The sequence below is a fragment of the Gastrolobium bilobum genome, unplaced genomic scaffold (assembly GCF_033153095.1).
Source record: "Gastrolobium bilobum isolate Gb01-03AN ecotype WA unplaced genomic scaffold, APGP_CSIRO_Gbil_v1 utg41106, whole genome shotgun sequence".
In the NCBI taxonomy this organism is placed as follows: Eukaryota; Viridiplantae; Streptophyta; class Magnoliopsida; order Fabales; family Fabaceae; genus Gastrolobium; species Gastrolobium bilobum.
Window position 1 is genome coordinate 81,387 of NW_026895200.1, and position 13,836 is coordinate 95,222.

General features: G+C 37.2%; 1 protein-coding gene across 1 annotated transcript; it reads left to right on the top strand.

Annotated features, from left to right (window-relative positions):
• Positions 1-11,565: 11,565 nt before the first annotated feature.
• Positions 11,566-13,565, top strand: LOC133299355 (two-component response regulator ORR24-like). The gene is made up of 5 exons (XM_061498817.1): positions 11,566-11,731; positions 11,980-12,120; positions 12,308-12,367; positions 12,507-12,583; positions 13,113-13,565. The coding sequence occupies exons 1-5, from the start codon at positions 11,566-11,568 to the stop codon at positions 13,563-13,565; spliced, it is 897 nt and encodes a 298-aa protein (XP_061354801.1).
• The last annotated feature ends 271 nt before the right edge of the window (positions 13,566-13,836 follow it).

Here is a 13,836-nt window from a genome sequence, read left to right on the forward strand (position 1 = left end):
GTAATGTGAAAAATCATTGATGAACTGTATGTTAAGCCTTGAGATGGCTAAGTTGAGAAAGACATGAGCAATTGACGGGAAGTATAGGCATGACCTTGTACGTAGAAGTTTATAGTTGAATTGTTGTTGAAGGCTTTGAAATGGCCAATGTGATATGTAAACTATAATGAGTGGTCCATTAGGTAACAGTGAAATGTGTTAGGAAATTGATTCGCCAATGCGCTTTGATGGAAGTTAGTGAACCTGTAAGGCCAGATTCGACATTTGGGCACAGAAAAGGTACCTTTTTTATAGCAAGTGCAGAAGCGGAATTGCACGTTCTTAGATTAAGAACATGAGTGAAGATATATGTATGTACAACTTGTGGCTAAAGGCCGTAATTGGGGATTTCTGCCCCGGAGACTGAAATTACCATGTGCGTAAACTATATGATTAAATCGATTAAATTGCACTGAGGAACTGTTGAGACACCGAAAGAGTATTTAATATGGACTAAGATGTTAGAAACCTTGGTTGTATAACAAATTAAGACTATGTGGTAACTGGTTTTGAGAAGGATTTAATGTTGAAAGTTATATATTTTGTAGGAATGAAACTCAACTAAGGATAATTGCAGAGTGAAATGCGTCAGGGTGATATGTGTCTGTGAGGCAAGGATTGAAAGTTAGGAATCAGGATTGAATTGCCCTGGATCTAGACTGGATATGGTCCTATGTGGATATTGCTGAAAAGCTAACCAGATTAGCAAACTTTCCAAAATAAATTATGGGCTCTATATGTAAGATAACCCAATTAGTGAAAATGAATTAGTCAATCAGAAAATGTTCGCAACTGCGACGTATGCTCCCGATGATCAAATGTGGTGATACCGGATGATATTGAAATTTGAGAGAACCTGAAGACTCCCATTGGTCCCATTGAGGTACTGGACCGCAGCGAAAAGAGGCTGAGAAGTAAAATTATTCCCATGTTGAAGATTTAGTGCGATGGCCGCACACCTGAGAAGGCTACTTGGGAGCGGGAGGATGAGATTCTCCGGCTGTATCCTGAGTTAGCGTATAAGTATAACTTAATTTTGCGGACAAAATTTCAAAAAAGTGGGGTGAATATAACACCTCGTATTTATATGTGATAATGTTGATTAAAGGGGTATGATTATGGTAAAAATAATGTCGGAAATGGATTCAGACGAAAAATCGAGTGGATAGGCAAGTTTCGAAAAATTTGATGAATAGTGATTTTACCGGTGTAAAAATACTGCGGTATAATTTTACCGATAAGCGCGAAAATATCACCAGTATTTTTCGGAAACAAAAATATGACATGGACGAGAAAAATACATAGGTTATGAAATTGTGGTTTAAATTAGGTGATTGATTAAAGTTAAATCGCATGTGGGACCCATCTATGGGTTAAGTGGCTTAAGTGACTCAAGACTCATTTTTCTCCATCACTTTCTCTCTCTTCCCTCTCCTTCTCTCCCGTGCGTGCGTTTCTCCGTGGAAGGGTTGGAAGCTTGTGAAATTTTCCAACTTGATTTCTAGCCACCAAATGACAAAACACCAAACATCAAGGTTGTTCCTCTACCTCTTGTGATCATCTTTCATCCTAAGAAATCTTCCAAAGAGTGAGTGTGTGAGGAGATCCTCCTTGGTGAATTGGTGACATTTTTGAGGAAAATGGGGGCCATTGGTGGTGCTTTGGCTTGAAGGGACACTTGATTATCAACCCTTAGAGCCTTAGGAAGCCATTAGTTGTAAGTATTCCTATTTTCGTGGAGTTTTTGTAGAAATCACAAATTGGGTTTTTGTGTTGATGATGTGTTGATGAATGTGGTGGTTAGGAACTTTTAATGTTGTTGCTCCTTTGTTAATTATTGCTTGTAATGATGTATAATGATGATTGAACCAATAAAATTTATGGTGATAAATGATTTTGTAACTTAGTGAAATTGGTGGAAATTAATGAAATGGTTGGTGGTGATCATGAATGTGAAGGTTGAGAATGATTGATTGTATGTTGGTAAGAATAAATTGTAGGATTATATGAGGTGTATAATTGTTAGAATGGATGGAAAACCTTGGGATACCATTTAGGTGGAATTCGAACCATGGGGGAAGGTTGGAAGGAAAATTGAAGTATTGATGAATAATTGTGATTGGTGATTTAGTGAAGGGTATGTGATTGAGATAGGTGAATTATATGGGTGTGTGCCATTAGGCCTAAGTGATTTTAATTGCTTATAATGTGTGTGAAATGAATGGTTTGTATGGAGATTGTATTGATGATCAATATTGTGATCAATTTAGGTTGCCTCTCACGGATGCGATAGTGGAAGGTTGAACTTGGAGCATACGTGTGGAGCATTGCGCTTGGAGTTGAGGTAAACCTTTGGAACTTGGGTTTCAATCCCTTGTGTGCTCCACCACACCTAGTGGAAGGTTGTGGTTGGATTTTGGTGCCTTTTGACATTGTGTGAATATGTATGTTCATGCATCATTGCTTGATTGTGTGACATGCTTGGAGCATGTTGTGTGTTAAATTTTGTGATCTCTGGCCAGTAGATGTGTGTTGGTTTAGACTTCCGCTGGAGATATCCTTTAGGGATTCTGGTCGGGTTTTTGCTGTGGGGCCGACTCTGGGAGCGGTACCAGGATGATCCAAACGGGGGACTTCCGCTGGATAGGGCTCATGAGGAGTTCCAGTTGGGTTTTTCCATGGGGTCGTCTCATCCATGGGAGAGGCACCAGGAAGATTCCGGGAGTCATACGATGGGGTCCTTGAACGGAATCCTGATGTGGATGTTCTTGGATTTGTCCCCAGTTGTTTGTGATTTTGTGTGGTATGCATTTTTACATGATGTTATTTGTTGTACATTGAGTGAGCCATGGGGTGGAGTGATCCTCTAGTACCCTTGGTTTACTGAGATATATTTGTATATCTCACCCCGCGTTTGGGGACATCATTTCAGGCTATAGCGAGCATGGAGGAGTTGGATCATGATGTGCGTATGGGGAGCATAGCATTTTGGAGGATTACATAGGATGCACATACTAGCATTTATTTTGTATCTTGGACTTAGAGTATGAACATAAGATTGTAGTTGTTATGCTTTGTTTGTTCATATGTGATTCTAAGTCATTTGATCATGGGTTGTATTTTAGTATATAAAATTGTATATGTCTCATGTTATTACATTTGTATTTTGGTGAGCGTGAGACTTGTCCATGGCCACACATGTTGTGCTTTGAGGCATTTGGGATTTTATGTTGAAAATAAACCATTTGATGTTAAAATGGCTATGATATTGGAAATCATGATAATTGCCACTTGGTTTATGCTTAAGAACCAATTGTTGTAAATGATGATCTATGGAAGTTTCAATTGATGGAATGATTTATGAGTTTATGGATTGTTGAGTTGGGAATTAGTCAAGTGTATATTGAGATGAAAATGAATTAGGTACGTAATTGGAGAATTGGGAAATGTGGAAAATACAAACAGAGTGCTGCCAAAATTTTGTCTTATAGATGATGTAATTGGACCTCTTAGCCTTCTTGGAAGTTATAGATCTTTCTTTTAGCTTTCCAATGAGACCAAAATTGTGTAAATTGGATTAGTATAACTCATGTTATGGGGAAAATACCAAAGTAGGTCGAATTACCATGTTTTGGTGTCTATCTCCAGACCCGTGGCGCTATTAGCTCTGTGTTGGCGCTAATCGCGCCAACATACAGAGAAAAGTCATAATCTTGGCTCTATTCGCGCCAAGTTGCCGCTGATTGTGCCAGAATTCTGGAAACGGTCTGTTTTGTGGTGCTATTCGCTCTGGTGTGGCGTTGTTCGCGCCAGAATCTGCGGGTTCAGCATCACTTTCTTAGAAAATTCATAATTTGAGCTACGGTGCTCCAAATTGAGCGCGGTTTGAACCCACGTGTAGATAACGAAGAAATATACAATATTTTAAGGAATGGGAAACATTTGAGAGGTATAAAATTGTTAGAGTAAATTAAGAGACTAAGGCATTTAGCGTTTAACATGAATAAGATAAGTTTTAAGCTTTGTTGGTTTATGGGAACCACTTAGCATGTTTAAATGAAAGTTTCATGGTATTAAGCTATGGCATTTATAATTCCGAAATAAGTTCTGAGTTATGATCACAGTTATTTCAAAGGTACAAATGATATTAAAAAGAAAAAGTTTTCCCGTAATTGCAATTAACTGCTGTGATTGTAACTGCACTTAATATCATATTTGACGATAACACATCATTCCAGTAACGGGGTGTTACAATGACCTAAGTAACGGATTACTAGAGACCAAGGATATAAGTAAGATGATAACTTGCATAACAAGAAATGTATGTTTTGGGTGAGTGATTAAGGTTTATAAAGATCAATTTCATTAACTAATATAAAGGAATTTATGTAGAGAAGAGATATATGTTCATAAGAATTGTATTTCCTTAATTTGAAGTGTGTAAATGTGAAGAATGAATTGGGCATAATGGAGTAATCATTGGTTAATAGGAGAAATTAAACTTAATGACGTCTTCTTTTAAGACATAGATAACGAAATGTGTAAGTAAGCATATATGTAAATTGTAAGTAAGAAAGTTGAATAAATCAAGTATAACATGCAATTAACTTGACATACAAGTAATTATTACAACTTAAAGAAGAATGGAAAAAATTTTATTCACATTTTTACATGAGTTTAATTAGAGATTAATATGCTTAGCCTCCGCATATATTTAATATAATTAGTTGTGCTTAATACCATTATGATGTTAACAAACCAGATATACACAAAGCATTACAGATATGCTCCTGCTCCTTAGTAATATGCTCTTTCCTCCTAAAGATATTCCCATGCACGGTCTTATTCCAGTGCTTCAATGGGGGTACGACATATCAACCAAACTTGTTCTTTGATTCCAGCAAATGTCCATGAAGGAGTTTTGTTTGTAAATGATTTGTCAATAGTAGGTATGATAATTAAACAAACACAAAATTATATATTTTTTAGGAAATACATTATAACCATAAATTGTGGAATTCTTTTAATAAATATAATAATTTTTTTACTATTATTATTAATTATTATTATTTAATAATAATTTGAAGGAGTTTCAATTTTCTTGTTTGTTTCCTATTTTTATTAGAAAAAATGCTCAGAATTTTTCTGAAAGAAAAATGAAAATAAAATAAAATCAATTGTCTAATTCTATTTCAATAATATATTTGATGTCTTTTTATTTGTAAGGATGGTAAGCGATTGCATAAGAAAAATTAGAATTACTTCTGGTGTTAAATCTTATTTGAACAATAAATTTAATATTAATTTCGAATTTAATGTCAATATGATAATGTAAATTTATTTCTAATTTTTTCAAATTATCAAAACAAATATTTATATGTAAAAATATTTATCATTTAAAGGACACTCAGTTATATTATTTTAAATAAAACAATCGTGTTTTTATATATATTTGTTGGCTTTTTACATTTTTTATCCTCCAGAATATTAGGATAAGAGAGAAAGAAAAAAATTTATCAAAAAAAGAGAATGTCACACCAAAAAAAAAGAGAATGTAAAAAACCAACAAACATACACCAAAGCATGTTATTTATATATCAGTATTATTTTTTTGGTATATTAGGAAATAATAAGAAAAATCAATTACCAAATTAATATTAGGGTTCACTTTTTCTACAATCAATGTAGATAACTTATCTACATTGAGCCCAAAACGACGTCATTTTGAGGCGAAAATCAAGGTATTTTTGTAATTATAATTTATTTCAGGGTTATAATTGTAAGAACCCGCACCGTTAATTAAGGCACCGTTAATTAAGGAAGTTAATTAATTAATTATGTGAAATTAGGAAATAATTCCATAATTGACTAATAATGCTGAAAGTCGCTTTTCGGACGAAAAGTGCAGATACCGGTTCTGCTACTCGGTATAAATGCGTACTGATGAAGTATCCCAGAAAATTATGAAAAGTGTGTATATGTCACTAGAATAATATATAGGACTTGTAAAAAAAGTTTCAAGTTAAAATAATGAGAACTGGTTCCAGAACTGATACTGGTTATGGAAAAGCGCATAGCAGAAAGGTGTTGCGAAAAATAAAATAAAAATATGATAAATCTTGGAAAAATGAGTAGGTTCAGAATCTAAAGTTTGAGATTAAAATGCTAAGTGTAGCTATTTTTGTTAATACTGTGTGTTTATTTTAAGTGAGCCTATATATAGCCTTTGGGCCCAAAACCCTAGGCCATATTCAGCCTCTACCTGTACCCTTTGGTGGTTGATTCTCTCCAGCCATTTTCTGCCCTCTTCTTGGAAGCTTGAGACTTTCTTGAGAGCCAACCAAGTCATCACCTTTTCTTTGATTTATCACCACTAAACCTTGTACATGAAAGTTGGGAATGGCCTTGAAGGCCGATGCATGCTAGAGGGAAAAACAAAACTTTTTCATTGCGGAACACACATGCATTCAAGATCATGCTTTAGGAAAGCATGATGTTACCTTGTTCGTGAAAACTCGTGATGATCAAGGTAGGTCTGAAGGGTTCAGACCCTCTAACGTTGATCCACACCACCCACTGCGTCTAGGTGCAAGAACTCCTTCTTGTGAAACCGCCAAGTGATCACTACAATGAGGCTTGCTAAGCGCACTTCACACTGTGTGAAGAGAAAGGCTAGGTAAAAGTGTTTGAAAGAGTAAAGCTTTCAATGTGAAAACTTCACAAAAGTGGCGCAGGAGAGGAGAAGAGAATGGCTTGGTTGGTTTTCTAAAAACCCTAGAAGGAACATATATATAGAGGCGCACAAGAGGAGCCTATTTTTTAAAAACAAATCAGATTTTTAATCAATAAAAATCCCTTCCAAAAGGGCGCTCCATCAAAGAGAGAGAGAATAGGATTTGTTGCAAATTAAATCTCATCAAATCTTGCCAACAACATCCTATCATATCTTTATGATATATTAGGTTCAAAACCTAATCAAATATCTGATCATAAATCATCATATAATCAGTTATATGGTGCGCCCCATATAGCCTAAATAATGACCAGATACATTTGAGTAGTTGCATTCAAACTTGAATCAAATCACTCAAATATTCTCCCAACAGATCGTTTCTTCTCGAGCTGATTCTGATGACTAACCAACAGCCAAATCAGCACCCCAAATCTTCTTAGATTATGTCCAAAAGATTTCCTCTTGATATGTTCCAACAAGATCTCATCTTATCTTTTTGTTATGAAACAACTTTTCATAGCCAATTCAAATTCGAATTTCAAACATTTGAATTCAAACTTTCAAACACTTAAATTTTAAATTCAAATTCAAATTTCAAATTTCAAATTTCAAATTTCAAAATTCAAATTTCAAATTCAAAATTCAAAATTCGAATTTCAAAATTCAAATTCAAAATTCAAATTTCAAATTTCAAATTTCAAATTTCAAATTCAAAATTCAAAATTTAAACATTTGATAATTAATTTAACTAATTAAATTAATTAGTAATGTCTTGAACTATCCAAGCCTATTACTTAGATCCATGTGCCCTCCACCCTATCTGTGGAGTTCCAAACTACTTCTTGGGCTAATAACAATTGTTAGGCCCAATACCATTAATGCTAGAGCATCTAGACAATTAGGTGTTAGTGTGTGACCCATTAGGTCCAACATAGCCACTGACATAAATGGGTTTGGGCCCAATAAGCCCACAACCCATCTAATGACAACACAGAGCACTAGCAATCCTTTGTTGCCCCAGAACTAGTTAGATTAGTGACTTGATCATCCTATTGCACATATTTGGTTGCCGTATATATTTCCTTTCGTCTCGGTTACCTTCCCATAAAACCTAGGGTAAGGAAGCGTATCAACCCCTGCGGTTTAGGGTAAGCTTTATTCGAAATAGGTAATCTTCAATTTATAGACTCTAAAGGCAGATCATCTCATGATCTCTTTTACTATGCATAGATTCCCGAGTCCCTGTAAATGTCATCCCGATTTTTCCGGTTTACAGATAACCTAATCTCTCACAGAGATTTGACGAATTCCTTCAGCTTATCACCTAGCCTTGTGTTCTTTCAGGACAAGCCCAACAGTATACCTATGAGTCTCCATGTTTCAGGAAGACGAGGTGCACAATCAAAGCATGCCTTCTAGAACACAATCTAGGTAATAACTTCTGGTCTTAGGAAAGACATACCCAAATATAAAGAGACTACTCTAATGATACTCTCTGTGAGAGTTCCTCATAGAGTCTCTTTGTGGGTCTGTTCAGTGAGAGCTATACCCTTATAGGTCCACCCACGACTTTAGCTAAGACATCTCCATATCTATAGCATATGAGGTCTATACCTTGTATCCATATACAAGTAGATAAGTCGTGCTAGTCTTACCCGAGATTACTGACCCCATTCTCAGTATCTCTAGACTAGGAACATAAAATTAGGAATAAACATCCGGTATTCTTGAATCTTCATGATTGTGATCTGATCACAGATACTCAAGAGATACCTATTTTATTCCATGGGGTTTATCAAGTTATTCATAATATATTAACATTAATATCGAGACAGAATTATGAAACAAGATAAAGAGTGCTTTTATTTATTTGCGACAATATTAAAAAGGTCTACATCTATGTCCTTATTTAATCATAAGATTGTCTCTAGGACACCCAAATACTAACAGTACACACTTGTAGTGAACCTTGTGAGGGTGTGAGGCCACTCATTTCTGAGTTTAGGCCTCTAAGTTGTGTGGTTTTGGGGATTGTTTTCTATGTTTTGGGTAAGGGTTCATCTTCTTGGCATTTTGAGCTTCATGGTGCCATTTGGATGGTGAAAGGTCCAAGCTTTGGGTTTAAATTCGTGGCCTTGTAAAGTCAAAACCTTGGTGTGTAGTTGGAGACCTCTTTGCTGTCTCATTTTCGGAGTTGTGAGCCTTAGAGGTATACCATGATCATAACTTTGTGTTTTTGACGTTTTAAGCTTGTTTAATCGATTAAAAAGTAAAACTTGGATCATTTAAGTAAAGAAATGTGTTTCTGAGTTCTTAACATGCTTATGAACATCTGTGTAGGGAGTCATTGGACTCCCAATCGCTTTTTGACCCTTAAAATTGGCATTATGCAGAAGTCAGTTCGAATTTCTGCATTCTGTTGGAGAAGTATTCAAATACTTTTCGTGTAGTATTCGACTACTTATCCCTTGGTAGTCGAATACTCCTTGCTGGAGTATTGAGATACTTTTCTGAGAAAAAAAGTATTCGAATACCTTTGAAGAAGTATTCGAATACTGGAGAGTATTCTAATACAGTGAATTTTGGTATTCGAATACTGTGGTATTCAGATACTTGGGGTGTTGGTATTCGAATCCCTTGTGGTATTCGAATACTTTAGTGAAAGTAATCGAATACTTTCTGGAGAGCATGAATATTCGAATACTAATCGTGTAGTATTCGAATACCTCCTGCAGAAACTGCATAAAATGACTTAAAATGAGATAGAAAGCCTTAATCACTTAGGTAACCTCGAGTAATGGTTATTGATGATTGATGACTACATAAACAGATTGTGATTGAGCTGCTTGTTGGGCTTTGAGCTAGTGTGAGCTCTTGGTTGGACTCTTGGTTTAGATAGTTAGCTTGCAAGGTAAGCTTTCGTGTCCTCGGTTTAGCCATTGTTGGTTCCACCATACCCCATGGGAGAATGGTTTATATGCATGATGTGTTTTCATGCTTTGATGATTGGAATGCTTTTGAACTGTTAAGTGTAAGGGCCTTATAATATGTATGTGTTGTTTCCACTTCGACGGTTAGCCTGAGTATGTGGCGTCAAACAAGACGGTGACAGTGTGGGTGGGTGTAAGTGGCGTCTTGCATTAGTGTGGGTAATAGACATATTCCTGCATTTATCTGACCAGTAGAATATCTTGACACACATGACATGGTTATCTGTTGCATTACACTGACTTTGGAACTTATATCATATACTTGCTTTTTGAACTTGTATTGCACATGTAATGAGCTTGGGATGGAAGATCCTTGAGGACCCCTTGTCTTACTGAGATTTCTGTTTAGAGATCTCACCCCACGTTTGGGGCACATATTTCTGGTTCAGGTAATGCGGGGGTTGAGACATCTAGCGGCAAAAGGCCGGAGCTTAGCTGATATTGCTATTTATATGATGATATATTTGGATGCTGGATTATATCTGCTGATGATATACTATTAGCTAGTTATTATTGTGTTGCTGTTGTTGAGACTATGTTTGGCTCTGTTGCCTTATTTGGTGAGCATGGGGATTGTCCATGCCACTTTGAAATAAATAAATAATTAATTGTTAAGATAACCGTTAGATGGACGGAAATCAACGGTTGAAATGAGGAGTAAGAGTTGTAAGTCTTACTCTAGAGTCAAAAGATCCCTTCCCTATATATATATATATATATATATATATATATATATATATATATATATATATATATATATATATATATATTTGTAGTGGCTTTCAACGGCGCGCGCGCGCGCGGCGGGCGCGGGCGGGCGCGGGCGCGCGCGCGCGCGCGCGCGCGCGCGCGCGCGCGCGCGCGCGCGCGCGCGCGCGCGCGCGCGCGCGCGCGCGCGCGCGCGCGCGCGCGCGCGCGCGCGCGCGCGCGCGCGCGCGCGCGCGCGCGCGCGCGCGCGCGCGCGCGCGCGCGCGCGCGCGCGCGCGCGCGCGCGCGCGCGCGCGCGCGCGCGCGCGCGCGCGCGCGCGCGCGCGCGCGCGCGCGCGCGCGCGCGCGCGCGCGCGCGCGCGCGCGCGCGCGCGCGCGCGCGCGCGCGCGCGCGCGCGCGCGCGCGCGCGCGCGCGCGCGCGCGCGCGCGCGCGCGCGCGCGCGCGCGCGCGCGCGCGCGCGCGCGCGCGCGCGCGCGCGCGCGCGCGCGCGCGCGCGCGCGCGCGCGCGCGCGCGCGCGCGCGCGCGCGCGCGCGCGCGCGCGCGCGCGCGCGCGGGCGCGGCCGCGGGCGCGCGTTTTAGAGTCTTTGTTCATGGATACTATGTTTGGTCACTTATATATACATTAGTTTATAATGTTTATTTTTAACATTGATTTGCTTTCTGCATAAGACAAGTGTTTCTTAATTTTTTTAAAGTTGAAACTTTTTTTGAAATTTGAAATTTTTTGAAATATTTTTTGCTGGGTTGTTACATTGTTGTCAAAACTATAAACTCCAGCATTCTGATTAAGCTTTGGTTATTTGTGAGTTGATCTAAGGCTTTGTTCATGGATAATTTGTTTAGTCGCTTATATATACACCAGTTTATAATTTTCTTTATTTTAAACATTGATTTGCTTTCTACGCAATACAAGTGTTACATAATTCTCCAAAAGCTGAATTTTTTTTGAAGTTTATTTATTTTTAATTTATTTTCCTAGATTGTAATGTTACTGTCAAAATTATAAATTCCACCATTCTGATTAAGCTTTTATTTTTTGTGTGAGTTGATCTACTTTGATATTGGAGGAAGTCTCTAAATCTCGTCTGATTTATGATCCTTGCAGTTACTGCAACTACTGAGTCAATTAAAGCACTAGAAATGTTGAGGGAAAACAAAAACAAGTTTGATCTTGCTATTAGTGATGTAATTATGCCACACATGGACGGATTTAAGCTCCTTGAAATTGTGGGACTCGAGATGGACCTACCTATCATCAGTAAGCTCAAACACTTTTGTCTTAGCATGTATTTAACTTCATATTTACTTCTCCTTATCATGAGATTATCGGTATTTACTTGATGAAAAATTTTCAAATTCCAAATTTAATATGTTTTAATTTTTATTTTGTTCTTCCCAATGTTCGAGATAAATCTAGCCTGATAAAAATGTGTTGTCCCGCAATTATGCAATGAATTTTATCGGTCAACATAAGCTGTTTTTTTTTTTTTTTTTGTCGAGATTCAGTGCTGTCAGGAGACAGTGATACGAAGCAAGTGATGAAAGGTGTTACACATGGTGCATGTGACTATTTAATTAAACCTCCTAAAATTGAAGTTTTGCAAAACATATGGCAACATGTACTGCGAAAGAAGATTGACTGCAAGGATAAGAATAAGCCATCCAATGAGGAGACCCATTATGGCTGGGGAAGGTAGTCAAGGAATCGCATCAGAAATTAATGCTTATCATAGCAAAAAGCTGTGTCAGAAAAGGAAGGAACCAAATGAGGAAGATGATGAACAGAAAGGAAAAGAAAATGAGGAACCCTCAACTCAGAAGAAGCCTCGTTTACTTTGGAATGTTGAGTTGCATAAAAAGTTTGTTGATGCAGTTAATCAACTAGGCATTGACAGTAAGTTTATATAACAATGAAGATTTGCTTTTCCTTTTTTTATTTGAATCAAAAGCAAGAAACTTAAATGTGACAATTTGATACCACAAAATAGATATAATTATTTTTAATTAGCTTTCTTCACTGTAACTGCATGCAGAGGCTATTCCTATGAAAATACTTGATTCGATGAACGTTGAAGGAATTACAAGAGAACATGTAGCAAGCCATCTGCAGGTAAGAATTCAAAATTTCTCATTTATCACAAACTTTCAAATTATTTATGGTTAAAATGCAAATGATCTCCACCTTTTAGCATATAGATCCCTTTAGTTTAAATTTTGGCACGGGATCAATGTTGAATTGGGGGGTATTGTGCATTTTTATTTTTAACAAATTTTTGTTTGATAATCATTTATATATTATCATTATTAAAATTTTAAACAATGTCAATTTAGGAAGTAGTATAGGTGACTCTGATCCAAAGCATATATTGTGATAATTGCATATAATATCTCTGAACTCATCAAGAAGGCTAAACTCCCAACATCCTTACGTGCAGCTGCCCATGATTGCATTATATAAAATTCTGTATTATATAAACTTCTATATCTAATTGTTTTACCTCAAACAAACCGTCATAATATTGTATTTTAATTCTATTGTTCCTTATCTTGCATTCAGATGATTGTACAGAAGCTCGTTCTTCTTTCTTTTTTCTTTTTTCTTTTTTTAATAGATAGCTTGTTCTTATTTTTTATTGCAGAAATACAGGTTGGCCCTCAAGAAGGCAACTCATCAAGGTAGCATGGTTGATGGATTGGGTTGCAGTAACCCTTATGTGCAAATGAGTTCAATAAATAGACATGAAAATTTTAACACTTTGTCTGGATCAGGAAGAATCTTAACAACTACACCACAACATTCATATAAATCTGGTGGAATGTTTGGTAGGCTGAACTGCCCAACAGGCTTTAATTTGAGAGGAATGGGTTCCTCTGAACTGGCCGGGCCTATTCGGTCGCATTATATTAACAGATCCATAAAATCACTAGGAAACATTCAGCTGCCTAAGTTTGCTGCAAATCAAAGCTCTAGTTTATCGCAAGGCATTCCAAAATCAATTGAGCTTAATCAATTTCAGAAGAGCAACAATATTGTGCAGTTTAATCCAATTGGTGGGTCAACTGAATTTACTGATTCCTCTACTGGAAAGTAGAACTATTGTCAGTAATGCAAATAATTCTCTATCCAACTTTCATGGCAATTTTTCTCCATTGAGTGAGGTTCTATACTGTGATGGAGAAATGGAATTTGATGATTTCTTTTTGGATCAGCCATCTATTTCCTTTTAATTCATCAAGAGTCCAGCATCAGAATCTTTGAAGTTACTCCCGTTGTTGAATCATTTCTTCGTACAGTCTCTTTAATTTAGTTTTATGTTCCTTCGTTTTGGTTTACTTTCAGCCAATATTGTTAACTTTTAAATA

Coding starts and splice junctions, on each gene's coding strand:
- LOC133299355 (XM_061498817.1), top strand. CDS start 11,566: ATGATCCTTGCAGTTACTGCAACTACTGAGTCAATTAAAGCACTAGAA. Junction 12,121..12,307: donor AAAGAAGATTGACTGCAAGG/ATAAGAATAAGC, acceptor AGCCTCGTTTAC/TTTGGAATGTTGAGTTGCAT. Junction 12,368..12,506: donor TAATCAACTAGGCATTGACA/GTAAGTTTATAT, acceptor AACTGCATGCAG/AGGCTATTCCTATGAAAATA.